We start from the raw sequence: 27,793 nt of genomic DNA on the forward strand, positions 1-27,793 counted from the left end.
AAGAACTTTTGTCACTGACTGTACATCTCACTACAATCACATAACCCAATAAACTTCAATACTTGTCACAGACTACAAAATTTTGCAAAAATTTCTGTCTTTATTGCGTGATGGAACTAGAATCAGTACCAAACTATACTTTTAAGAAGCCCTTTTAACACTGGAAAATTATTGAAAATAACATTATGAAAGTTTTAGTGACCTGTACTTGTTAACCACAATGTAAATCATTCTTTCTGTGCTTGTGGCTTTGCATATTTACTCAAGTTTTCTTCTTCACGTGTTTCAAAGTACGCAAATTATATAAATCTTTTAACAAAGCTGAAAACCAAAATGTTTCTCCTAAACATCCTGCTAAAGTTCCCTAAGTACTTTCTAAAGAACAAATTGGCAATTTTAAGAAGTAGCGTTATCACTACGTAGATGAGTTAGTTTGCGTGGACTTTCAATTTAATCGTGACGGGGAGAAACGGCCTCAATGCTGACGTCCACATTAACCCTCATTCAATCAATCTATGCATTTGTTTCAATTAATTTTGAAACCGGGAGTAAAGTTATAACTTCTAACTTTACTACAGAGATTCAAGAAGAGATGAGGCACATACCCAGGACGCCTAATTGATTGCAGAAAACCTCTTCTCGGTAACTATTACCGTTAATTAATCTTTAGCGATCAACGTTAAGACCGGATATGGTTGATTTCTGAGAGTTAAGGAAGAAGATGGTACTTAATCTTGAAACGCTAAATAGACTCCCAAGAACGCTCTTATTGTTTTTGCTCTATGTAGATCAATAATGAAATGGGAAGTTGTAGCGGAGTTCTCTCATCTGGTTTTAGAAGAGAGTTAAAAGTGGAGATAAAGTGTAATCTTGGGACCCTTAATTGATTGGAGAAAGCCTCTTTTCACTGTTACAGTTTTACTCTTTAGCGATCAACGTTAAACAGAATGTGAATGAATTCTGAGGGTTAAGGAAGAAGATGATAGCTATTCTTGAAACGATAAAGCGAGACCGAAGAAACCTCTTATCGTTTCTGCTCTATTCAATTCAATATTGAAATGGGAAGTTGTAGCGGAGTTCTCTCATCTGGGTTTAGAAGAGAGTTAAAAGTGGAGATAAAGTGTAATCTTGGGACCCTTAATTGATTGGAGAAAGCCTCTTTTCACTGTTACCATTTTACTCTTTAGCGATCAACGTTAAACAGAATGTGAATGAATTCTGAGGGTTAAGGAAGAAGATGATAGCTATTCTTGAAACGATAAAGCGAGACCGAAGAAACCTCTTATCGTTTCTGCTCTATTCAATTCAATATTGAAATGGGAAGTTGTAGCGGAGTTCTCTCATCTGGGTTTAGAAGAGAGTTAATAGTGGAGATAAAGTGTAATCTTCGGACCCTTAATTGATTGGAGAAAGCCTCTTTTCACTGTTACAGTTTTACTCTTTAGCGATCAACGTTAAACAGAATGTGAATGAATTCTGAGGGTTAAGGAAGAAGATGATAGCTATTCTTGAAACGATAAAGCGAGACCGAAGAAACCTCTTATCGTTTCTGCTCTATTCAATTCAATATTGAAATGGGAAGTTGTAGCGGAGTTCTCTCATCTGGGTTTAGAAGAGAGTTAAAAGTGGAGATAAAGTGTAATCTTGGGACCCTTAATTGATTGGAGAAAGCCTCTTTTCACTGTTACAGTTTTACTCTTTAGCGATCAACGTTAAACAGAATGTGAATGAATTCTGAGGGTTAAGGAAGAAGATGATAGCTATTCTTGAAACGATAAAGCGAGACCGAAGAAACCTCTTATCGTTTCTGCTCTATTCAATTCAATATTGAAATGGGAAGTTGTAGCGGAGTTCTCTCATCTGGGTTTAGAAGAGAGTTAAAAGTGGAGATAAAGTGTAATCTTGGGACCCTTAATAGATTGGAGAAAGCCTCTTTTCACTGTTACCGTTTTACTCTTTAGCGATCAACGTTAAACAGAATGTGAATGAATTCTGAGGGTTAAGGAAGAAGATGATAGCTATTCTTGAAACGATAAAGCGAGACCGAAGAAATCTCTTATCGTTTCTGCTCTATTCAATTCAATATTGAAATGGGAAGTTGTAGCGGAGTTCTCTTATCTGGGGTTAGAAGAGAGTTAAAAGTGGAGATAAAGTGTAATCTTGGGACCCTTAATTGATTGGAGAAAGCCTCTTTTCACTGTTACAGTTTTACTCTTTAGCGATCAACGTTAAACAGAATGTGAATGAATTCTGAGGGTTAAGGAAGAAGATGATAGCTATTCTTGAAACGATAAAGCGAGACCAAAGAAACCTCTTATCGTTTCTGCTCTATTCAATTCAATATTGAAATGGGAAGTTGTAGCGGAGTTCTCTCATCTGGGTTTAGAAGAGAGTTAAAAGTGGAGATAAAGTGTAATCTTGGGACCCTTAATTGATTGGAGAAAGCCTCTTTTCACTGTTACAGTTTTACTCTTTAGCGATCAACGTTAAACAAAATGTGAATGAATTCTGAGGGTTAAGGAAGAAGATGATAGCTATTCTTGAAACGATAAAGCGAGACCGAAGAAACCTCTTATCGTTTCTGCTCTATTCAATTCAATATTGAAATGGGAAGTTGTAGCGGAGTTCTCTCATCTGGGTTTAGAAGAGAGTTAAAAGTGGAGATAAAGTGTAATCTTGGGACCCTTAATTGATTGGAGAAAGCCTCTTTTCACTGTTACCATTTTACTCTTTAGCGATCAACGTTAAACAGAATGTGAATGAATTCTGAGGGTTAAGGAAGAAGATGATAGCTATTCTTGAAACGATAAAGCGAGACCGAAGAAACCTCTTATCGTTTATACTCTATTCAATTCAATATAGAAATGGGAAGTTGTAGCGGAGTTCTCTCATCTGGGTTTAGAAGAGAGTTAAAAGTGGAGATAAAGTGTAATCTTGGGACCCTTAATTGATTGGAGAAAGCCTCTTTTCACTGTTACCGTTTTACTCTTTAGCGATCAACGTTAAACAGAATGTGAATGAATTCTGAGGGTTAAGGAAGAAGATGATAGCTATTCTTGAAACGATAAAGCGAGACCGAAGAAACCTCTTATCGTTTCTGCTCTATTCAATTCAATATTGAAATGGGAAGTTGTAGCGGAGTTCTCTCATCTGGCTTTGCAGGAGAATTAAGAAAGATATGAAATGTATTCTAGGTACCCTTGATTGCAGGAAACCACTTCTTTCTATCTCTTACTGTTCTTGCTCTAGAAGCAGCAACGTAAAACCTAAAAGGGTTTATTTGTACAAATTCCGGTTTAGCTATAATCTCTATCAACGAACACGATTCCTAATTTTTTACTTTGTACACCCTGGCCAAAATTGATGGTGAGCTATCAAGTGGTTTTTGAGATTCTTTGTCTCCGGGGCGGACGGATACACTGGCAGGATGAATATTGTAAAGTTCTGCGTATGCAAGTATAGGTATAACATGCATAGAGCAAATTGTAGTTCGAAATCGTTTTTCTCCCACTGCCAAGTTTTATTACAAAAATCTTCTCTTCTATGAACACTATGTTACAAAAAAAAAAAAAAAAAAAAAAAACATACTATAATGTAAAAATCCTCTTATATTTGAGAAAATACGGTATCACAAGGCCCAAGTAGGCTATAGAAGGATCTCCACAGAGCTCCGAGCAAGTTAGATGGAATGGATTTAGGATCCCCAATGCTCCACGCAAGCAAAAGGGTTTAAAGGCCACAAAGCTCCACGCAAGCAAAAGGGTTTAAAGGCCACAAAGCTCCACGCAAGCAAAAGGATTTAGAGGCCACAAAGTTCTACGCAAGCAAAAGGGTTTAAAGGCCACAAAGCTTGACGCAAGCAAAAGGGTTTAAAGGCCACAAAGCTCCACGCAAGCAAAAGTGTTTAAAGGCCACAAAGCGCCACGCAAGCTGTGTAGCTGTTGTTAGGAGTCCTACAGAGTTCCGTGCAATCTAAGTGGGAAGGAAAGGAAGCCTAGAGTTTCGAGCAAACTAAAGGCTTTGCGTTAGGTTCCTATCGAAGCTCAAAGCATGCTGAGAGAGTGGATAGACCAAGCGTATACTGATAATTATTGGTGAGATCCTCCAGTGTGGTGGCTGTGCTGGTGGTTCTTCATCGTCATGTGACTAGTGGTAGCACAAGTGTTTCTGTTGTCTCAGTAAGTCGTAGTAGGACGCACAATGTTTACGTTTGTATACCAGGGTTGTTTTGTTTAATTGAAACAAATGATTAAAACTTGTTTTAAACAATTGATTTTGTTTAAAACAAATTTTATATATGTTTTAAACATTTTGTTCTAAACACGTGAATTTTTAAGGCTTTTTTAAACATGTTTATTTTTATTTTATTTTATTTAAAAAAAATCTGCCAGAGGAAGAAAACTGTCAAAAATTTCTCCCCATTCAGATGACTATTTTCTTCTTATGTGAATGTTTTGATTCGTCGTGGTTACATCAGGTCAATGTGGTGATCTAAAATTTATTTTGTCTCTTTTTTTCTCCCTTATTTTTAACGTATATTGTATTGTTTAAATGATTCTCAGTTAACTTGCGAGAAAGTGTCGTAGTCGAAGGTTGGACTACTTGTAGAACTGATATTAAAAAATAAATAAAATAATTATCATGGAAACAAATTTTTGTGTTGTATTCAGAAAACAATGTTATTTGCTAAATTGCGGTTCTGAAATTAAAATATCGCACTCATTAGTTGATACAGTACATGTTGCTTCTCAGTCTCCGTACAGCTTGGAATCGTTTATCACGAGTTTTACGAGAAGAAAAAAGGACATAATTTCAAGCAAATTTATTAAAGTAACTCAAACTCCATCAGATAAGAAAACGACCATACGAGCTCGCTGTAAAAAGTGTAAGAAAGAAATGATTGATTTAGTTCAAAGAATGAAGAATCATTATGAAGTGAAAAAAGTGGAAACCAAACAAATGGTAAAAGTGTTGATCCGAAAATTGCTTCTGATGATTCTAACGTCAGTGATGTGGTTGAGATGCAATTGGGAACTTTAGGTAAGAATTAATTTTGTATCAGCAATATCTTTTTCATTATATTATAAAAATTTTATTTCGTTCCTGTTCCCCACCTCAATTCTAATTAAAAACTTTACGCCTTGGTATAGCTTGTATGAAGGAACCAGGCGAGTTAGCGCAGGCACATAGGCAATGGGGGAGTCCGGGGGGTCCTGCCCCCCCTCCCCTTCGAGACCAGAAATGAAAAAATTAAGGAATGATGAAACAAAATGAAATGAGAAAAAGAAGGATCAGCGTTAAAAATATTTTTAAAATAACTACAGGAAGCTTTTGGTTACTCTTTTTTATGAGTAGATTTGTATTACTTGCAATACATGGTGACGAGGGGAGCGAGATATCCTAGAAGAGTCAGGGAAATTTCTAGAAAAGTTACTGAATTCTCAGAATTTGTGCTACTAGTCAGGGAGATATTAAGGTTCCGAAAGCATAGTGCCATTGTGTAGCAGCGTGAACATTTTATAACAATTTTTCTTCATCACATCCTTGCAGTATAAAACATGTTATTTCAAAAACAATTTTCTACTGCTCCTTTAACCTGTTATTTGGAACCGACAGTAGTTGACGGAATAATAAAAACAAAAATTTATGTGGAAAGAAAGTTCTGTTAGCATTTGATTCAACAGAGAAAGGAACGCAGATATTGTGAAATATTTTATAAGACATTATTGAGTATGTACTTTTCATAATAATAAATATGTACTTTTTATAATAGTTGAGGTCATAATGAAAGGAAAATTGTTATATTTGAATAAACAGAGGAAGGACGTAAATATTATAAAATCTTCTTCAATACGTTATTATTATTATTATTATTATTATTATTATTATTATTATTATTATTATTATTATACTCGAAGTTTCTTCATAGTTTATTAAAATACTTGCCAACATATCCTCATTTTATTGTTCTAACAAACCAATATATGTTGATACGAGTAGTTTAGATTGATCAAGCTCCTGGGCCTTCAGAATTTCATTTCACGCCCCTCCTCCCCCTCCGTTACGAAATCCTGACTAAATGAAAAAATATATGTTCCAGTAAAATAGTTTAGAATGATTGAGTCCCTGGTGTGATAACCTCAGTATTTCATGTCACGGACAACTCCCCCTTTACGAAATCCTGACTACGTGCCTGGTTAGCGCAAGGTATGGCAGTCGCCCGCATAACTAACCATTAAATCGTGATACTTATTGGGACAATTTGATCTCAATTTATTCGTATGTCTGTATGTATGCACCATGCTACAGGGCGAAATTTTTGGTCTTTTAACATTAAATTTTGAGGGTAGAGGCACGAGACGTCGGAATTTGCTGTATAGATGTTGACTGCGATCCGACGTAAAATTTCAAAATTAATGGTTCAGATCCCACTTTAAACAAAAAACCTGTTTCATATAGCTTAGCTACTGATGCTAGACTGTAATCAATCAAACTAAACAAATTAATTTTATGCGCTTCGAACAAATTTAGGTTGCAGGATAAATTTGTCTCCAACTCAGTTTTTATAAAATATTTTTAGATATGGGGCGTTCAGAGTAAAAGGGATCCAAGTCCATTTTCAGAAAGGTTCACTATTGCTCAGCAAACGTAGTATCTTCGTAGCCAAGGATACGAAATAAATGAAACAAAAACCACGCGAAAGTGTGTGGACTAGAGTTTCATAGGACAACCGCTAGAGAAGGGCATTGATGGAATGGAGGAGGAGGGCTAATTTCCCCCTCTTTGCTCATAAATTTAAGATATTAACATCATTTTGTGTACGCTCAGCATGGGAATGATTAACCAGTCAAGCTCCGAATGCCATAGTCAATGATTCATAATTACGTTAAATAAATGCTTGGTGTGTCCAAGAGAATATACCGACGGAAAACGTCATATTTTCACAACCACGAATCCGAGATGAAAAAAAGAAAAACTACATGACAAAATGCAATCTAGAATTTTATATAATTTCCGTTAGAGAGGGGTGTTCGTTTAGAGGTCATCCACACCCCTTACCCTGAATTTCAGATTTTTGGGGCAGTAATGCAGATTTAGAAACCTTTTGCTGAGCAAAGTCCAACATAAAATATTTGAAGTCCTTACTCCGAATAAATACGGATTTTGATCAGTTATAATCTATTTCCGTTGGCCGTAAGGAGCTATAAGCCTATATTGCTCTCTTGTATATTTTTTGGCCCAAGGATTCCAAAAGTGGCTTTACTTTCGAGTTTCGGGCCTGCTTAAGATTCTGGGAATTGGGCCTAAGCAACTTTTCAGTTTTAATCATCTGTATGTTCTCCGTACTTATTCGGTGTAAGGGCCTCAAGCTTGTTCTTTTGGACTTTGCTTATCTAAAGATTTCTAAAACTATCTTACTGCCCCCAAAATCTGAAATTCAGGGTGGGGTTGGGGGCGGTTGCTCTCTTGTCCCACTGACGTCCCTGTCTAGCGGCTGTCATATGAAACTATACCACGACCTTTCTCATGGTTTAAGTTACATTTGTTTTGGACTCTTGACTGTGAAGATATTACGTTTTGAAATAGAAATCATTTGCTGAGCAAAACTGAACTTTATTGAAAATAGATTTGAATGCATTGTGCTCTGAACGCCCCAAATATTACTTTTCTTCAATAAATTATTGACTCAAAAAACAACCAATTACATAGGCTTGCAGAAAATATTCTGAAGTTAGCACAACATGAGGTGTGCTTCAAATATTATTTTTCGAAAATTTATTATTTTAAAATAATTTTATTAGCATCAGTGTTCTGAAATAGTAATCAAATTTTGCAACAAAAATCTCACCCGCCTCCACGAAACGCGAGCTTAGCCCCTAAAGGCATAACTAGAAAATTTTCAGAAGCGGTAACTCCGAAATGACTTGCTTTAGGACTAAAATAACCGCACAACTGTATTTCTGATAAAATTATAGCCTTAAAACATGTAACATGATTCCCTTTGAATTTGAAATTTCGAATACCAAGCAAAGGTGTCCGCCATGTTCTTGATAGCTCCATCTGATGTATCAGACCACTTCCAAGTTTCATCATTCTCCCTCAACACGTTCTCAATATACAAGAATGGTGAGGACTTGTTTTGCCATGTATGTTGAAAGATTGTGTGAAATCTCCATAGCAGGTAGATTTCAAAATCTACCTAAAAAGCTTATAACAACCAAGAAAGTACTTACGAGAGCCACTGGCAAGAGGGTGTAATAAAAGGGGGGTTGTGATATGAAATAAGTTGAGAATTATTAATCTATACTGAAATATTCTGTACCCACCACAAAGAAGTTTTAATGAGAATAAAATAAATAAAAAGATCGGTTGCAAGAGCAAAGAAGTCTTGTGTTTAAAATCATGTTTTAAACTGTTCAAAATGTTTAAAACATGTTGTTTTCTCGTGTGTGTTTTAAAACATGTTTAAAACATTTTGAACACCTTTTTCATGTTTTAAGCCCATGTTTTGATCTTTTTTAAATGTATTTTTTCCAACCCTGTTTTAAACATAAGCACATGCAGGTTGTTTGTCAACAGGGCTATGCGCAAGATATTACAATATATAGGAATTTTGGTAAGCTAAACTACTTACCCATAAAACTTAATCACTTGCATACTTACACCCTTCTCTTATATGGATGGCAACTACCAAAACTGCTATTGCCGCTACACCAAAATAGACGACCATCAACCACATATACATGACGACCCAATATAATATTCTGTTTAATCCTGAAATAAACTGCAATTGTTTGACGCCATTTGCTTGATCTTCAAGTGAAATAATAATGAAAGTACACGTAAATACAACAAAACCTATAGAAGCAACAATGATCCAAGTATTTGCTTCTTCAACAACCAAATACCCAGTCAGCTGTCCGATACGCTGAAAGAATAATGAAGAATATTACTTAATATCAAGCTGGGAACTCGCTTTTTTTATTACAAATATACCAATAGTTTTCTTCTGAAAGCAATTATAACAGTATCTGAAAGTAAGGTTTATCGTATGAATCATATGTTGTATAGGTAGTACATTTTTTTTTTATTTAATCCTAATGTGATCATAACAATGTTTGAATAAAAAAATTTCTTTAAAGGTATTGTACTTGGAAATAAAACCTGTATTCAATCTTTCTTTAAAGGTATTGTATTTGGAAATAAAACCTGTATTCAATCTTTCTTTAAAGGTATTGTAGTTGGAAATAAAACCTGTATTCAATCTTTCTTTAAAGATATTGTAGTTGGAAATAAAACATATATTCAATCTTAAATTCAGACACCTCAAGGACCTTTGCTTGTACCTCTGACAAAAGGTTAAATATCTCTATTTTAGGTTTTCGTGTCTTACGTACTTATACATCACCAAGATTACAGAACGGCACTTGGGCTTCTAACCACAAGGCTTTGCATATAGTGCTATTAGCAGGTGCGCAGTCCTTTATGCATGCACCCTCAGTGTATAGGTCATTTCTTACCACCATATCTAGTCTACAAGTACCCAAACCCCGTCTCCGTTAGCCTAGAGAGCACAAAGAAAAAGAATTAAACTCAAAATGAATTAATTCTTCTAAATCCATTCAAAGAAAGAATATAACAAAACCAAAATTATTGTCAAGATGGAAAGTCAAGTCGTCTGAGAATTTAACACTTCATTTCAAAGAAAATTTATCTTATTCTTGCTAGGCTATATTAAATGGGTATACATCCTAGCAATATACTTGAGTACGCCTTACGCAGGCAAAAGGTCCCATAATTGTGGGGCTTAATGGAAAAAGGACGTATCCCACAAAATGTGGGAAATCGAGATATGTACAAATTTGGAAGCATTGAACTATCCGGTATATTGAGCAGAAGTGTTACGACTTGGCTCTGTATGAATCCCATAAGCGTAGGACGAAAATGAATTGTGTCAAAAATGTTAGTGGAAAAGTGACGTACGTATATCCTTTCAGTTGCAACTCGTAAGTGGAGAAATGAAGAATTCCACTTCCATTTATGTAACATTATCTGCCATCGGTTATGAGTCTAGAAATCAGCCAAACGTTTTCTCTGATACACGTTGCTGTTAAAAGTAATAGGGGCTGCTGTGCGGAACGTTGAAAGTAATTCCAGTTTGGGAAATTTGCCCGTTAAACCATGAAAGAGGTAACGAAACTAAGACAAATGGTAGTATAATGAGCGTAAGCCGAAGAGAAACGTTCGTTATATCCACCTAATTTTATTTATAATTCAGCATATATTTACATTAATTGAGAGATGTAATGGAGGTATAAGGATGGGTGTAAACTATAGTTTTGAAAACGGTCGAGCGTATATTTACCAAAAATTCTAACAGTGCATAGCTGATGCTAATTATGGAAAAGAAATAATACTAGCAAACACATTTATGATTCAATCAGTATACCATTACACAACACGTTTTCGAAAATTAAGAGATTAGAAGTATTTAAAAGGAAGTCTTGAAAATAAATTAAAATTTAAATTTGTTCTGCGTTAACTTGAGAATCTCTGAGGAAGGATTCTAAACTTCCCATTTCTTTCGGTACGACCTTGGAAAATCGTAATTTTGTTTGTTCCATTAATGTATTTTCATTACAAGAAATTGAGATAAAAAGAAATGTAGATAACTGATTGAAAGACTGAGTTATATACTACTATATTATTTTATTTTAAATTGCAGTTCAGTCTTTGATTCTGTTCAAAGCTCCACATTTTGGGAATTAGTCAACAACAACTGTCAACCCTGCTCCTTCAAACCTTGATTTGAACGTCAGGAGACAGCAGTTCCTCCCATCAGCTGGCCGCCCTTCTCTTCTGTACTACACACAGAGCAGTCGATCAGGCTCGCTGCTCTGTTGCGAACGTGGTGTGATGATGGAATACATAAACGCAAAGAATAAAGCAAGCTGAGAGTAGAAACAAAACGACAATATAATAACATTCTAAATATTATTAAATATTTTAAGAAGCAACAAACAGCTCACGATGTTTGGTGGTTTACGTGGTCTTGCGAACTGCACAAGGCAACGCCACAGGTTAACTCACTTTCTACAGCTAAGCTCGTTTCAAAACTGAGCGTTTAAAACCGTGTATATATAAAACTTCTATAAAGCAGATTATGTAAAACTACTTACCATATTATTGGGTAGAGGAGCATTTGATACAGCAACTGAATATTCTGAAGAATTCATTAAGTAACCTAACAGACTATTTGTAATTAGATTTGTAGCAATAGGAGATGAATGTAAGGCGGGTAGCGAATGATGGATAACAATATCCGTAACGAAACTAGAACCACTAAAACTTGCACCTACGATGTATTTTTCTCTAGAAACGTCGAACTCTTTTCTTGCAATTTTACGTAATGTATTTGTTACTTGTTCTTGGCTTACAAACAGTTCCTTTGTACCTGTCGGTAAATATTTTCTATACCAATGGAGAAAATCGTGGCAACTCCCCGAGCTGCTTAAAACCACAACTGTATCACCATATGTTGTAAGTGATAAGTTCAATTCTTTCTCTAGGTATGGTCTTCCAGGATAAGTAAGGCACACAGCAATTACCAAAAGAAATATGGATAACACAGCCTGAAAATACATATATTACAATTAATAACTATTGGACATTCATTATTAATAGAGAACAAATCTATGAAAATATTGATCTAATTTGTCCAGTAGGTAATCATAGGTTTTCAAACCCTTCACTCGCTCAGATCGCTCTCTCTTTATAAACATTTGTTGCATAGACATTCTGTTTGTGAAATAGGGATACTTGTATCACGTATCTAAAGACGTTAGTGTCGCTTTAGTGAAAGTGAAATTCAAACGGCAAGTGTTAGCAGCATGACCCGGATGACGTATTATATTGACATTTCCGTCAACCGTCAGTTACTGCAGAGTTGCGAGGCGTGTCGGATGTGTCGAAAGCAGTTCTGTAGAATCTATAAATACAATGCTCGAGTAAACATGTCAGTGCCAAAGAACATTTTACGGTCGTATTTATTGTATGCGTTCAAATTGGGCAGTAATGCTGAGAAGCTACTCGAAAAATATACTATGTGTTAGGGAAGGTATTAGTGAGTGAGCGTACGGCCAATTGATATCAAGAGATCAGAACCTCCAGAACAAGCTCAGAGCTGGACGACCATCCACTATCTACGAAGCTCTGCTCAAGAAAGACATCAAGAGCAATCCACACAAAATAAGAAGCATGCACAAGGGTTTGCAGTATAGGAGAAAGCAATTCCACTGGATCTGCATAACTTTAGAAAGGGATGGAAGCGCAGTAAGTGGGTTTCTCACGTTACGACCGAGGGAAATAAACTAGTGACTCACCATTTACTTTTCATAGTTGTCATATCATAAGAAAGGCCCCATTCCTGAATCAGATATTTATACGTGATAGGAAATGAATGTTATACAATAACCGCAAAAGGAAACACCATTCGTCGTCTCCTGGTTTAACGACACTTGCCACCAAACAAAACATTTATCAACAAAAGGTACTATGCAGTGTTTGGTGAACCAGCGCTGGTATTGTGCACTTTTAATTGTTAGAGACTGGCATACCCATCACATCCGTGGCGTATTGATTTCCGTTTCAAAGGCAGTGACAGCTTGAGTGTGTCAGAAGCAGCCAGTACTAAATAGGAAAGAAATGATCTTCAAAACAACGCCAAAGCTCATACAGCGAAGATGATCAAGGAGGGGATCACCACACTTAGTTGGATGTTTTACCTTATCCTTGTTACTCCGCGGACATTGCTCCATTAGACTATCACCTGATTTTGGCCATGTTTAACTATTAGCGTGAGCAATATTTCTGAAACCGAGATGATGTCACGCAGGTGATTTTTTTTTTTTTTTTGTTTGTTTGTTTGTTTAAGGAACAAAGACTTTCGGAAACGCTTGATTTATAAACTTGGAACTCTTTTGAAATATGTAATTAGATCTGCAGGAGATAATTTGAACTAAATCTATTTGCACGAGGTCACTGAGTCGTCATTTGATTGCAAACGACAGTACGAACTTTTTTGGATACCACTGAGTAGAACATGTTTTGTGAAGGTTGTTTCGTAAAACCTATTAGTCAACATCTTTTACAGGTTTCTAAACATTAAAAAGAAATGTTTGACCTACATTTAAATCGCTGGTTTGAGAAACGTCATAAGTCAATAATGTCAATAATGCCGTAAGTCAATGATTTGTGACATTTATCAACTCAAGGACACTTGTTGGAGCTCGATATTTCATGAACTATTAGCATTACCTCTGACATATCACAACCCAACGGTGTAGCTATCCTTGAAGAATTAAAGCTGCATGTAAACTCATTTTCGACTTACGACTGACTTATGACATTTCTCAAATCAGCGATTCACTTATTAGGACCTTTGCTGACTTTGACGAGTACTCCTTTCCTTTAAATTGTTGACAACTTATTTATATTAACATTGCAAGAGAGCAACTGCTGATGAATACTATAGAATAATAATTAATAACTCAAAATATGAAGTGTTACCTTATATCATGCAGTAGTTGAACATCAATCAAACGGTCTCAGCGAGCACTGACACCTTTCTCAATGATTTCGAGATGTAAATTGGATACATCTGGTAAAGTTTCTACCTACCTGTGGAACCTTTTTGAGAGAGAAATTAATAAACATTTTTCCAGATGTATCAAATTTAGCAACATTTTGAAACCACTGACAAAGGTGTCAATGTACACTGAGAAAATTTGTTTGATGTTCAACCCTATGATACAAAGTAAGTTTGAGTTATTGTAGAAGAACATTTGAAAGACAAATCTTTAAGGGTAGAGACTCAGTGTTTGCCTGTAAATTAATATACATTTTAAAAATAATTCTGACCACCGACAACTCGACTGCGGAAGACGTTGCTTTTAATTTTAATGTTAACCTCTCCCGATTTTCAAAACTTCATGAAATGCTTTTATCATACATAGATTAAGTAGCTGAACTTTTTTCATACTAATTCCTTTAGAGACGGGCCGAATTCAGGTGTGTTCAATGATATATATAAAGAAATTGTTTACGTTCTTCAAAAGGAAGAAATTGGATGATTTTCAAAGAGTGAAAAAGAGAACGACTGAACCGTGAATCAGCGTACCATGCTGATTCCTTATTCGCTACGCTAGCAGTCCACTTTCTGAAGAGCAATACAATTTTTTACTCTTTCTGAAGGGCTGAACATGACATTAAAAGTAAAAAAGTGTGTAGCTAGTCAGAGAGGGAGCTAGGGAATAGTATTAATACAATTTGTTAAAATTTCAATGATTTGCATTCTGTTGCTGCAACTAATTATTATTATTATTATTATTATTATTATTATTATTATTATTATTATTATTATTATTATTATTATTATTATTATTATTATTATTATTATTATTATTATTATCTGAAATGCCTTTTCGTGAAACAACCTACCCCCGCAGAATACGTCTTTCAATTATAATTTAAAAAAAAAGCTGGAAGTGGGTACTAACTATCTTCCAAAAGTCATTTTAAACCAGTCAGACGTTTTTCCAACGCCGAATACTACGAATTCAACACCAATCTAAGTCATTTTTGATACTTTTTGTTCACCATTTCGACCTCTATTCTTGGTCGATGGTAATGAACATGGACTTAAACGCCATTGGGAGCATTATTATTCATTTCAACGACTTCAAAAACTGGATTACATATTAATATAAGCAATTGTGCTATTCACCCGGTTCGCACCGGTTCGCTAGAACCGGTTGTTAAAATATTGCGAGTTCGTAGAACCGTTTGTTATAGCAAGTCATAAACTCTTACACACAGGCAGCTGGAAGGGAGAGCTGTTTGGATAATTTTTTCCATAGCCAAAATAATTGACCTATTTAAAGAACCTTGCTTGGCTCTGTACGTACCAGAAGATTAATGACGGGCTGGAAAAATGGTAAATTTTATTTTCAATGTTCTTGTTTTTAGAAATTCTTATAACTAGAGACCAGATTTTAGGCAAAATGTGAATTCTTTATTACTAAAGATATGATCAAAAATAACGTTTTAAAGTTTATATGGGGGTTTATAGTTTCGATTTAAGCCAATTTTATTTTGCCTATTTTGCCTATTTGCCTATTTCGACCTTTACTGCCTAAATAATTGCTTTAGTGCCTAATATTGCCTATTCTATGCATTTTCCTCAAAATAAACCTTCATTGGGAAAATATATAATTTATATAACATAAATACTACACACATATTAAGTGTTTGTAAACACAAGCACGTGGTACGCTACGATATATATACATGGTGAACTTCAAAGATGTACACATACTTCGGGAGGTGATTAGTGATATCAAAAGAAGACAAAACGTCCTCTTGTATTTTGTCGAATTCCGTGTCGTGTACGACTGACAGAGTGCCAATTTGGAATCGAAAATTAAATCCTGACAATTGGAACGGAACCGAAAGATGTGCACATACTTTGAGAGGTGATTCGTGACATGAAAAGAAGACAAATGTCCTCTTAAATGTCACGTATCACCTCCCGAAGTACGTATGTGAACACCTTTATGTCTCATTCCAATTGCCAGGATTCGGTTTTGGATTCCAAGTTGGCCCCCCTGTCACTCGTACACGACGCGGAATTCGACAACATGCAACAGGACTTTTTGTCTTCTTTTGATGTCATGAATCAGCTCCCGAAGTATGTTCACATCTTTCAGGTTCACCCAGTATGTGTGGAATGCATAACAAGCTTCGTTTTTATATATACAATAAAAGAAGATATTGACAAACAAGTATGTTTCTATGTTCTTTGAACATTATCTATGACTTGAATCTATGGTATTGAGTATTTATCTTCATTACTTCGAGTTACATTTTAGTGCCTATTTTTTAAATTTTTAGTGCCTATTTGCCTGCCTATTTTCCATGTTTTTAGTGCCTAAACATCCGGTCTCTACTTATAACTATAGGGTTAAACATACGATCTCTCAGAACAAGGTATATGCATTTTTCCTTAATCTCAAATGCTCAGATATCAAGATTAAAAATAGGGGTTATGTGAGTGAAGTTTTGAGCGTTATTTATATTTGAAACACATACATACCATTATAAACAATTGTCGATCCATTGCTGGATGAAGGTCTTTGCAATACTTTTTGACAAATATCTATCTTGGACAATTCACTTCCAGTATATTCGCAGTGCTACATAATTTCTTCACACCACCTTGTAATAGGATGATAGTACAATGTCACTATTTATCACTATTTGTCACTTACTGTATCCAATAAAAACTTTGTCTTTTTCTACATTGCATGCTTTGTTTCCTAAGAGAATTACATCTATCTATCCATCTACTATCTCTCTCATATATATATACTGTAGCACTAAAAATATAAACCCATCCTTATAAAAATAGGGTTTTCGCCTGTTACAGTCACATTTATTGTTTTATCAAGTAAGCAATTGCATATTTTGAAAGAACAAGTTATTTTACATAAGAAAACACTGTTCTCAATTGCTTTTGGTGGTTCTTCGACTTTCAGCAAAAGTTTTCACTTTTGGACAATTTGTCGAAAATGAACAAACTCTTGTTTTCTTAGATGCAGACACATGTTTGTTTTAAACAAAAATATACAATTTTTCTTTAAGATATAAATGAAAGTAAACTTGGCTTCCAAGAAATTTTTCTTATGTTCAAGTGATGTCGTGAAAACTTGGATTTTATAACTGCAAAATCTGTAAAATTGCACGTTTCTACTATACTTCTTGTTAATAATTTATTTAGCTGTCGAAGCTATTAATTTTTGTTTACTCACCTTATTAATACTTCGTATGCCCACCTTTTGTGTTGTTCAGCACTCTTACACGTTCTGAGATTGACCTCTTACCCAATTCCTCAAAAGATATCTTTTGGTTTTGAATTTTTCGCAAATTTAAGCAATCGCTCTCCGGAACTTCAACACAGAGCCAATCTTCCTTTTGCTAATTCTCGGTTCACCAAATTCCATACATCTTCAATTGGATTCTATCTTGCGATTGTGCTGGCCACTCCAGCAGAGAAATTTCCATCTCGTTGAACCACTTTTTTAGCCTTTCTGGAGACATGCCAAAGTTCATTATCTTGTTTGTACAATCAAGTCTTCATTCTTCCTTGTAATTTCGTCTTTGACAGAATTATATTTCCTCTATCAAATTCAAGTATCTATCCGTATTTATGGAGCCATCCCCCATGGCTATCTCACCGGAACCTTTGGCTGTCATACAACCATACACGATTTGAGATCCGTCTTCCTTTTACACTTTTGCGGCGTGCATTCAGGTTTAAATTTTTCTTCTGGCGTTCTGCGCACCGTAACTGACCAGTTAGAGAATGCCTGAAAGGTTTTCTCATCTGAAACGAAGAACGATTTCCTACATTTCTTCGGTCCAACGTAAATGATGCTTCGCTCATTCATATCATTGCTTTCGGTTGACAGCAGTCAGAAGTGGCTTTGGGGCAGCATCGTAAGATTTTCTGCCTACTTCGATAAGTCTTCGTTTTATTGTTACTATAGACACTTCTTTGCCCAAAAGATTTCGTACTTTCGTACTTTTCTTCTGTTCACTTTTCAAAGGTTCACCAACCGGCGAACAGCACGATTGTCAAGAACACAGTTTCAGCCGCGAAATTTAGGATCGGACACTAGTTTCGTTCCTGCACTATGTTCAAGATGTCAGCTATCTCTCTGATTTTTGCCACATTTTTTTAAACCAATAATATGCCACTTAACATTATTTGACATTCCATATTTCAAAAGAAACACTGCCCCCGTCTCCGATGGAACAAAGTTATCGCATGTAAACGTGAGTGTAGATCGATTGCCCATGCTTTGGCCTGCAGTTTTGTGTTAGCAATAACAAGAAGGTAGTGCCATCAAATTTATGAAATTTTATGACAGATAGCAGTTTTATCAACTCCTAGTGAAAACCCGTGAAAATTTTATTTTTGGCCAGATTTTGAAGCTTTAAAAAATCGATCTATGTTGGAATCACTTGCACATGAATAGATTCTTACCAGAAAATGAATGCTTTTCTATATTCTCACATCTTCCTACTTAAGTATTGCGTATTTTTGTTTGATATGATCCTGCTCATGAGACGTGAATTCTCTCATTATCAGCGAAATATCCAAAAGTAAAGAGTCTTGCCTAAAGTCAGGCAAACCAGCAAAACCATTTCAAGAGAGCGTTTCATTATGTAAAATGATTCGTTCTTTCAGAATAAGTTTTTTTTTTTTCAATAAAACAACAGCTGTCACCATTAAAGTCTAAAATCATGTTTATATAAGGGTGGTCTTATATTTTTTAGCGCTGGTATATATATACAGGCGTGGATCCAAGGGCGAGCTATAGGGGATACGCTCAGGTGTACTCTGGATAAAATGGGTTTCAATCCTACTTTCTTTACACTGGATAAAGCGGGAAACTATGGTTTACCTCTCCCTTGATCATATTCTGGATCCGCGGCTGTATGTATACACATACAGAACCAGTTGTTAAAAGATTTGAATAACACCACTGAATATCAGTCGTTTTTCATTATTTTGACGTGTGTCCTTTTCGTGTGACAATCGGAAAACGACCATTAGGAAGACCTAGGTGCAGATGGTAGGACAATATTAAGATGGATCTCGCTGAGATTGGAATACAAAGTAGAAACTGGATACAGTTAACTAAGGATAGAAGTCAGTGGAGAGCTTTTGTGAACGCGGCATTGAACCTCCGGGTTCCATAGGCCATAGAGTTAGTTAGTTAGTTAGTCACTCCTTCCAACACCCATCCTTTGGAGTGTCTTACCTCCACACTAATCTTCTAGATTGAAAGTCGTAAGTGTACCAAGTTTGGTTAAAATTGCTCCAGCTGTGCTGGAATGTACATTCATACACATTCCAAATTTAATTTTTAAAAAAAGAAAAAGAAAACAATCTGCAGAATGTCAAAGTTAAATTTTTCTAATAATATAATTACTGTTACTTCTCCTTACTTTGCTTTTCATTATTATACTTCACTGTAATGCATAGAAAATGTTTACTTTTTCACTCGATGCAATATTATTATTATTATTATTATTATTATTATTATTATTATTATTATTATTATTATTATTATTATTATTATTATTATTATTATTATTAATAATAATAATAATAATAATAATAATAATAATAATAATAATAATAATAATAATAATAATAATAATAATAATAATAATATAGTATTTCTTGACTGCCGATAGTGCGATACAATACAAATTGCGTTGCAAATTTAAATTTGTTTTGACTTTTGCTACCCAGAAGTCAAGATCTAGAAACACATACATCTATCTATCTATCTATCTATCTATCTATCTATCTATCTATATATATATATATATATATATATATATATTATTTTGATTTTCGGCGAGTTCTGGAACAAAGTTTTATTTATTTATTTTATTTATTTATTTATTTATTTATTTAGGTTACGGTCTGGAAAGTTTCTTACACGTTTCTCGATCTTCTGTTTCCTCCTTTAACTCTCAATATTTTATTCTATCATCAATCAGTCGTGGAGTTCCACTCCTCGTTTTTAATTCAACTTTCCTTCTATGGCGTTATGAAAAAGGTATTTTCTTTCCAGGGGAAGAACTTACTCGTACTACGTACGTGAAGAACCTACTGGAAAATGTGATTTTGATACTGACGAAGGTTACTCAATTAAAGTATCCGAAATATCGACGTTGAAATTACATTGGCTTTACATATTTCACTGTGTTAATCATGTTCTATATATAATAACAATTGGAATTTTTGTTTTCCATTTTCAGGAATTAAAAATAATTTATTAATTGGATTTTTAGAGGATAAATTAACCCAACAAACTATTTGATATTAGCAAATAATTTTAAATATTTTTATCCAGCGCATTTTTTCTGTATGTTCTGAAAAGGTGCTGGATATGGTATCACACCAACTTTCACACTTTTAATAAGTCATTTAACATTCCCTAGTCTTCTTTAGGTAATGATTTGCTTTTGGTATCAACAGCCAAATTGTGCAATCGGGACAACCATGAGTCCATATATTCGCTAGACTACATTTCCCTGAAGACACTCACTCAAATTACAAACTGCTTCTTTTCCTCCATTTAAACGGAATTTTAGCGGCTGCAATTGTAAGCGTCAATATTTGAAGCTACAGATGGGCAATCCCGCTCTCGGTTTGATATTGATTATTATACAGGATGTTCCAAAACAACACCGACAACGTTTGGGAGGTGATTCCTAACACCAAGATAAGACGAAAAGTATAGAGCAACCTGGGTGCACAAATGCTCTCTTCCGGAGTTATTGGTTGAAAAAAAAAAAAAATGAAAAAATGAACTTTAAAGGTCCATAGGTCAAAAACTATGGGACCTACCGTAGTTGGGTCAAGACTTCACTTAGGAAATAATATATGTGCTATCCAAAAATACATGTTTCAGAATCCTAAGGTACTTACGCAACAATTTTTATAGATGCAGTTTGACTACAGGCATATAATTTGAAGTACTCAGCAAGTACCTTAACTTTCCGCAATTTACAAATAAACAATAAAGATTAACTTTCAGCAGTTAAGAAATTAATACATTTTATAAGTATACTAGTTTATACTATATTTTGTGCACATTGTATATCAAATTCTACTACGTAATCTTAAATACTCATGCCAATATACTGTTCAGTTTAGTTGCTGCACCCACAGCAAGCCCTATATGAGAAACAACATATGCTGTTGCTCTTGTCTTTAAATCGGTTTAAGTTGAACAATTCGTTCTCTAAGTACAAGAAGAAAAATGGTTTTAAAAAATCATATTTTAAAATTTCAGGAAAAGGTGGTACTGTCACCGTTGCATGCTGCCAGCAGAAAGCTCAGCTTCTATTAGTGTTTGCTCTATTTGTTGTACTCATTTCACTACCTTCCTATTTTAAGAAAGTAGTGTATTATCTAAATACTTCGAAACACTAAAGCTTAATGTCACCCTTTTTAGAACCGAAGCTAAATGAGACAAGTCTACTGCTTAAAGCAGAACTTGTGAAGCCGTTACCCGGATTTGTTCTTCTTCCATAAATTTCCCCATTCTCATCGTTTTTCCCGAAATCGATCACTAGCCAGTTCCAATTCTTTGTTCAATACGCAATGTTAATATTCTTTGTTATTTTGCTTTTTTACTTATATGATCATACTATAGAAATTTAGTTTAAACTCTTTTTCTTTAATGATACAACAAAATAATAAGCACACCGATTGAGAATCGAAACATGCACATTAGTCACTTGGCCACCATGAGCACTTGTTCACAACGAATTCAGTTCATGTTCTACCGCATTGCTCCATTTGGGATTTTTTTTAAATTGTTTTAATTTCATAAAATAGAAATATTCAAAAATTCTAGAAATATTAAAATAACCTATAAAACATAGTTGCCATAAAGTAAGTTACGCATACAACACATTCGAGTCTCAGCACGTCTAAAAGCCGTGATTTTTTTTTCTTCCTCAGTGGACGGATCACGTCTCCCAGAAGTGATAAAATTTCCGTTAATTTGAACATTGGATGGATATCAGTAGACGACATTCGACTTCTCATATATAATTTATGATCCTTTTAGTACTTGTAAAAAAATCCAGGTGTCAGTGCAGAGCGATTTAGAGCGATAATAATTGGGATACGTTTCTCGCGTCTTTATATGCATTTTTGGCTCAAAATGGGAGATTTATCCGAAGAAATATGGAATATGCTTGATGAGTTTGCTGTTGATTCTGGATCTGAAATTGATGATCCAAATATTGACCCAGATTACGTTGGCGGCGCTTCTATAGAAGGGACGTTGAAGTTTTTTTTTTTTTTTTTTTTTAACTTTTAGCTTGTAATGACTGACCAATAAGGATGACTGTAACATAAGCATTTATATGAGTGGGTGAGAAATATCTCTTTGTAACATTTTCTTAGGTACAGCAATCGTATTTATTTATTTATTTATATTCTTATACATTTTCTGGGAATGGTAGCACGACAGAAGAGCGAATGCAAAAAGAGTGAACGAGAAAAGGGCGATTCCAGGCAAAAAATAGAAATAATCGGTCTTGCACTATATTTTTACTTTATACTTATACCTTTCTGCCATTTCAAAGTATCTAATGCATGTATTGATGGTTTGTAACAGTTAAAGGGCTGTAATGCGCCAAAAATCTCATATGTGCATACTTATAATCAATCATATTGCTTGTCGGAATTTTTTCATAACTGAAAGAGGTACATAAAAATAAAAGGTACATAAAAATGAGAAACCAGGCGGATAATGCTGTATTCTGTACTACAAAGTTCATATTTCAAGAAAATAAATATATCATTGCTCTAACAATTTCACACTATTGTTTATAAAAATCGAAAAGTGCCGCAAAACATGCTGACTTGAGGGAGAAACATCACAAGAATAGGCTCCGACTCGAAAGTGTTAGTGATTAAAGAAATGCATGTACCTAATAACAAATTATCTCCACGGATTAAGTTACTCGTACAATGCAGAATTAAATGAATGTGCATACAGGGACATTTACCTCCAGGATTTCTTTTTAACATTTCATTCAACCTATGAAATAATCAAACAATCAGAGGGTAGTCGTACATTTAGTAGTATGCTTTATTTCTTGACGTAACTCACATTTTTAATATATCTAACAGTGAAAATATGCTACTTACTAGGTTTTAGCTTACAGAATAGACCTTTTTTTTTTTTTTTTTTTTTTTTTGTTTCTTATCGTCAGTAACAGACGAAAATGAACAGAAATGGGGACAATCGTTTCCAGGTGAAACAAAGTTGATATTTTTGGTTGATGAGACATATACACATTTTGATGTATCATTAAAGGAAAAATAGTTTTAACTTAAGTGTCTGCAGTCTGATCATATATACAGGGTGAAACTAAAAGATGTGCACAAATCCCGGGAGGTGATTCGTGACATCAAAAATAGACAAAATGTCATCTTGCATATTGTCGATTTACGCGTCGCGTAAGAATGACAGGGGTCCCAATTTGAAATCGAAACTCCAATCGTGACAATTGGAACGGAACAGAAAGATGCTGAAATACTTCTAAGAGGAGATTGGTAACATCAAAAGAAGAAAAAAATCCTCTTGCATGTTCTCGAATTCCACGTCGTTTACGCTGTGCACATCTGTCTACTCAAATTCAATTGTCACGATTCAAGTTTCGATTCCAAGTTGTCATCCTTGTCACTCGTACACGACGCGGAATTCGACAATATGCAAGAGGACTTTTTGTCTTCTCTTAATGTCACGAACCATCTACCGAATTATGTATCTTTCAGGTTCACCCTATATATTGGGTCTTTCAGGATGACCCAAAAGTAGGTATACAGTCCCGTACTGACCGGCTCATGGCATTTTATATAATTTACTTATTGCTATCCATACAGGTAGTGACTTAGTTTCTTTATTGTTTGTTCTTATTCTCTTTTCACTCATACTTCAAGCTTGGAACAGAACTAATTATCTTAACAAACTAAAATGTCAAACTTGATCAATGCAGGACTGTATGACTGTATATCTACTTTCGGGCCACTCAAATTATAACTGGCTAGTGATTGATTCCGCGAAAATCATTGGAGTGGTGAAATATAATATTAAACAAAGTTATATGAAAAGAATTGTGACTTCGTTCGAAATGTCAAAAGAAATTAAGACTGAAAAAAGTGCATCTGAAATTGATGTAACTCATTATTAAAAATTAGATTATTTTTGTTATTAATTTAACAGAAAAAATCCTAATATAGTATTAAAGCTTTCCTGGCAACAGTGTGTATTTTGATTCTCACTCGTCATACTTACAGTAATTTTGACATACCTAGGTATATGTATTAGAATATTATTGAAAGGTTTCTTTCTTTGTTCTTTTCTCGCAAACTTCTGATGGTAAACCAAAAAATAATTAATTTTGCAATGATCTACATTTGATTTCTTATTATTCACTTTACAAAAGCACCAACATCCATATTTTGATATTTCTATATACGTACTAAAATATCTTAATAATATTTGCAGTAAATTGAGTTCGTTAATTTTGAATAAGGTTTTACTTGGATCAACTGGAGAGGTATAAGCCATTTTCCATCGTACTATCTTCTACACAACCAAAATATTTTGAGCAAATACACGACTTTCTACAAAATATATTCCACATGCTCATAGGCAGCGCCAGTATTTTCGTAATGTGGGTGCAGGCAAGGAAGGGACAATACATCCTAACATTGTTTCCAGAACGCTCTGCACTATTGAGTTTTAAGATATCAAAAATAATCCCTAAGTTTTACTAAAAATAAATAAATAAATAAATACAATAAAAAAGAAAAGGAAAACTAGAAATACACTGTGTAATAGCAAGTAACTTATGAGAGACTTCAGAAGTCAGTCAAATATATGCAAACAAGCAAACAATAATTATACAATATAAAAATGATTATTGTAGGAAATCTGAAAATCAAAGTTAATGTGGGTGCAACTGCACCCACTGCACTCATTGTGGCGCCGCCAATGAACATGCTTACAATAATGTTAAAAGTATAATATCTAAAGGAAATTCTGTGACACCTGTACCGTAGAGTAGCCAATAATAACTCTGTCTAGGTGAGTATATGTCCCTTATTATGAGCTTAAACTAAGTCTGATTTTATATGTGGCGAAATAATTTTCTACAGAGGCAAACTGAAAAATTTTCCTTTTATATCTCGACATAATATTCCATATACTCCATTTTTGAATCAACAGGTCCAATATATTTTAGTCAAAAATTTTCTTGTAGGCATTATATCTGGAGAACTACATATAGTGTAGCCAAACCCAAGGTATCACTTAACTCAGTATGATGTGCTTATTCCGTACAAAGTACGAATGCTCGATTTAGGGGCCGTTCAAAAATTTTGTAGCCGCTGATCAAAAAACTAATAATTGGCCAAGATCATACATCTTTTGATGCATTTTTTGGATCATTCCTAAAATTCTTGGTCAAGATCACAATTTTTTGATCATTTTTTTTTATCATTGCTAAAATCTTGTTTTTATATGTTTATTTAATTCATTTAATACAAATCTTATTCTTTGACTCTGTACAAATTGACTTTCTATATCAGTCAAACATACTTTGTAATTTACGAAAAAGGATTTGTAAAATTTTTTGAAAAAAAATATGTCTCAACCTTTTAAGATTTTTGAAAAACAACCTTATTTAGTATAATTTATATAACTTACCGTGCGAGAAAAACTAAAATTAGATAAGTGCTAGCAATTAGAATACACTGAAAAAACAAAATAAATACTATCAGAAGATAACTCAATACACAAATTTACAAAATATTACGAGGGTAAGTCAACTAAAAACCATAAAAGTAGAAATAAAAATCCGCATATGGCGCCAGTGAGCTGTAAGTTGGCATGCCTGTTTACGATAGTATGCCGGATGTCTCCTAGGTGGCAGGAGCCGGCAGATGCACAAACACCGGCGCAACAACAGTTCCAAAATGGCAGCCCAACTAGCCACATGCACCAGCGAGGAGTAGCATTCTGTGATTCGGTTTTTGCGAAGTGAAGGTGTGAAACCGATTGACATTTTTAGGAGAATGAAGGTTCAGTATGGAGATGCGTGTTTGTCACAGCCACAAATCTATGAATGGTGCCGGAAATTTGCAAATGGTGTTACGTCTGTGGCCGATGCTCCACGTCCCGGCCAGGCTCGGCGCGTAGTGACTCCAGAGACCATTGCAGCCGTTGAAGCCATTGTTTTGGAAAGCCGCCGTGTGACAATAGACGAAATTGCAGCATGTGTACACATGAGTCATGGATCGGCACATCATATTGTGAATGATGTTCTCCAGTTTCATAAGGTGTCTGCAAGATGGGTGTCCCGACAACTGACGCCTGAACTGAAACAGCGACGTGTTGATGCGTGCGAAGACCTTTTGTGGCGTGCTGAACGTGACGGTAATGCCTTCCTGTCACGAATCGTCACTGGTGACGAAACATGGGTGCATTACCATCAGCCTGAAACAAAGCGAGCGAGCAAGGAGTGGTCCGCTGTTTGGTCCGCTCAAAGAAGCAATGGGCGGCAGGAAGTTCCACGCCGATGAAGAGGTACGCAACGCGGTGCACGAGTGGTTGCGCCGTCGCCCAAAAGACTTTTTTCTGCAGGTATTCAGGCTCTTCCGAAGCGCTGGCGGACTTGCATTGAACGAGGAGGGGACTATGTTGAAAAGTGATTTACTTCTGTACCCTGTGTGACCAATAAATAATATTTAAAAAAATAATTATGGTTTTCATTTTACTCCCCCTCGTACATTTTGATTTCTTATTATTTGTTGAACCCCATTGATAAACAATTCTACTATGATGGAGTTACATTTTAAACTAGGTCAAAATTAATAATTGGAACACTCTTTGGAAACAATAATATGCAATTATAATCACTTAGAAAGATTATAGTAGGGTTTAGGTAATTATCCTAACACAAGATCAAAGTTTTAAACTTCGAACAAAATTAATTTTCCGTACAATGGCCGTTTTAAACTTTTACGAATATGAGTATTTGTATAATATATTAAAATGAAACATACCAATGTATAGAAAGAGAAACTGCGGCGCACAAGTCCATAATAGTTTCTAATAACAAGTCCTTTTATCTGTTGGTAATACCCAGCGATGCCTTCCAATTGTTTTAAACGCTTTTCTACAAAAGGTAAGAAACAGGAAATTACATGAACGGAAATACTGAGAAAGACACAACTCTGAAGAAATCAAGTTTCTGAATAGCGGAAAAACAGCTCCGTCTACAAAGGGAACAGGAGGTAAACCTTAATTTGCTAGAAGTAATTTGATTTACGGAAACGAACTCTGATCGGTTCCCTTTCCACATAATACAATATGAACAGCAAATAGATTGTCTTTCTCCACAAAAGAAGAAAAGATCCGTTTCTAAGTTTATATTGGACAAATATCTCTAGAAGTGGATCTAGGGGCATGGTGGCTTAGTGGTAGAGCACTCACATCTGGTAAAAAGGTACCTGGTTCGATCCCAAAGTGAGTTTGCGGTGGATAACATAGTGCCGGTGGGTCTTCGTGAGGTTCTTCATTTCCTTCCACATTACCATTCCACTAATTGCTGAAGAGGAAAGAAGTTGTCTGGGATCTGGGAGTATGGTTTGATGCAAATCTAAAGTCTACATATCATATGAATATCAAAATAAATGAGGCGTTTAAAATGCTTGGATTTATTAAACGATCGTGCTGTCATTTTGAAAACATAAAAACAATATTAACATTATATAACTCTTTTAGAACAAAATTAGAGTACGCTTCTATAATTTGGGAACCATTCTACCAAAAACCAAAGCAACAAATTGAAAAGGTATAAAAGAAAATGTTAAAATATATTAGTTATAAAATTGATAATATACCAACTCGTTATGTATCTTACAATATACTTCTCAGGAGGTTTCAGCTTTTGTCACTGGAGGATAGAAGGTTTATTCAATGTGTATTGTACTTGAAAAAACTTATTGACAACCAAGAGGATAATATGTATTTCTTAGCTAAATTACCACTCTATTGCACTCGTCAAAACCTGAGATTCAGACAAATGTTTTATATGAATGATAACAAAACAAATTTAG

General features: G+C 34.8%; 1 protein-coding gene across 1 annotated transcript in view; it reads right to left on the reverse strand.

Moving 5' to 3' along the window:
• The window catches only part of LOC145662203 (phospholipid-transporting ATPase ABCA3-like), a 211,910-nt gene that overhangs the window by 128,282 nt on the left and 55,835 nt on the right, over window positions 1-27,793 (reverse strand). Inside the window, exons 10-12 of the mRNA XM_081727537.1 lie at window positions 26,738-26,850; window positions 11,181-11,633; window positions 8,665-8,929 (exon numbers count right to left, since the gene is read on the reverse strand). Coding sequence (XP_081583663.1) covers window positions 8,665-8,929; window positions 11,181-11,633; window positions 26,738-26,850 — 831 coding nt within the window. The remainder of the gene's footprint in view (window positions 1-8,664; window positions 8,930-11,180; window positions 11,634-26,737; window positions 26,851-27,793) is intronic.

Source organism: Thermobia domestica, chromosome 10 (assembly GCF_964235325.1).
Source record: "Thermobia domestica chromosome 10, izTheDome1.hap1.1, whole genome shotgun sequence".
In the NCBI taxonomy this organism is placed as follows: domain Eukaryota; kingdom Metazoa; phylum Arthropoda; class Insecta; order Zygentoma; family Lepismatidae; genus Thermobia; species Thermobia domestica.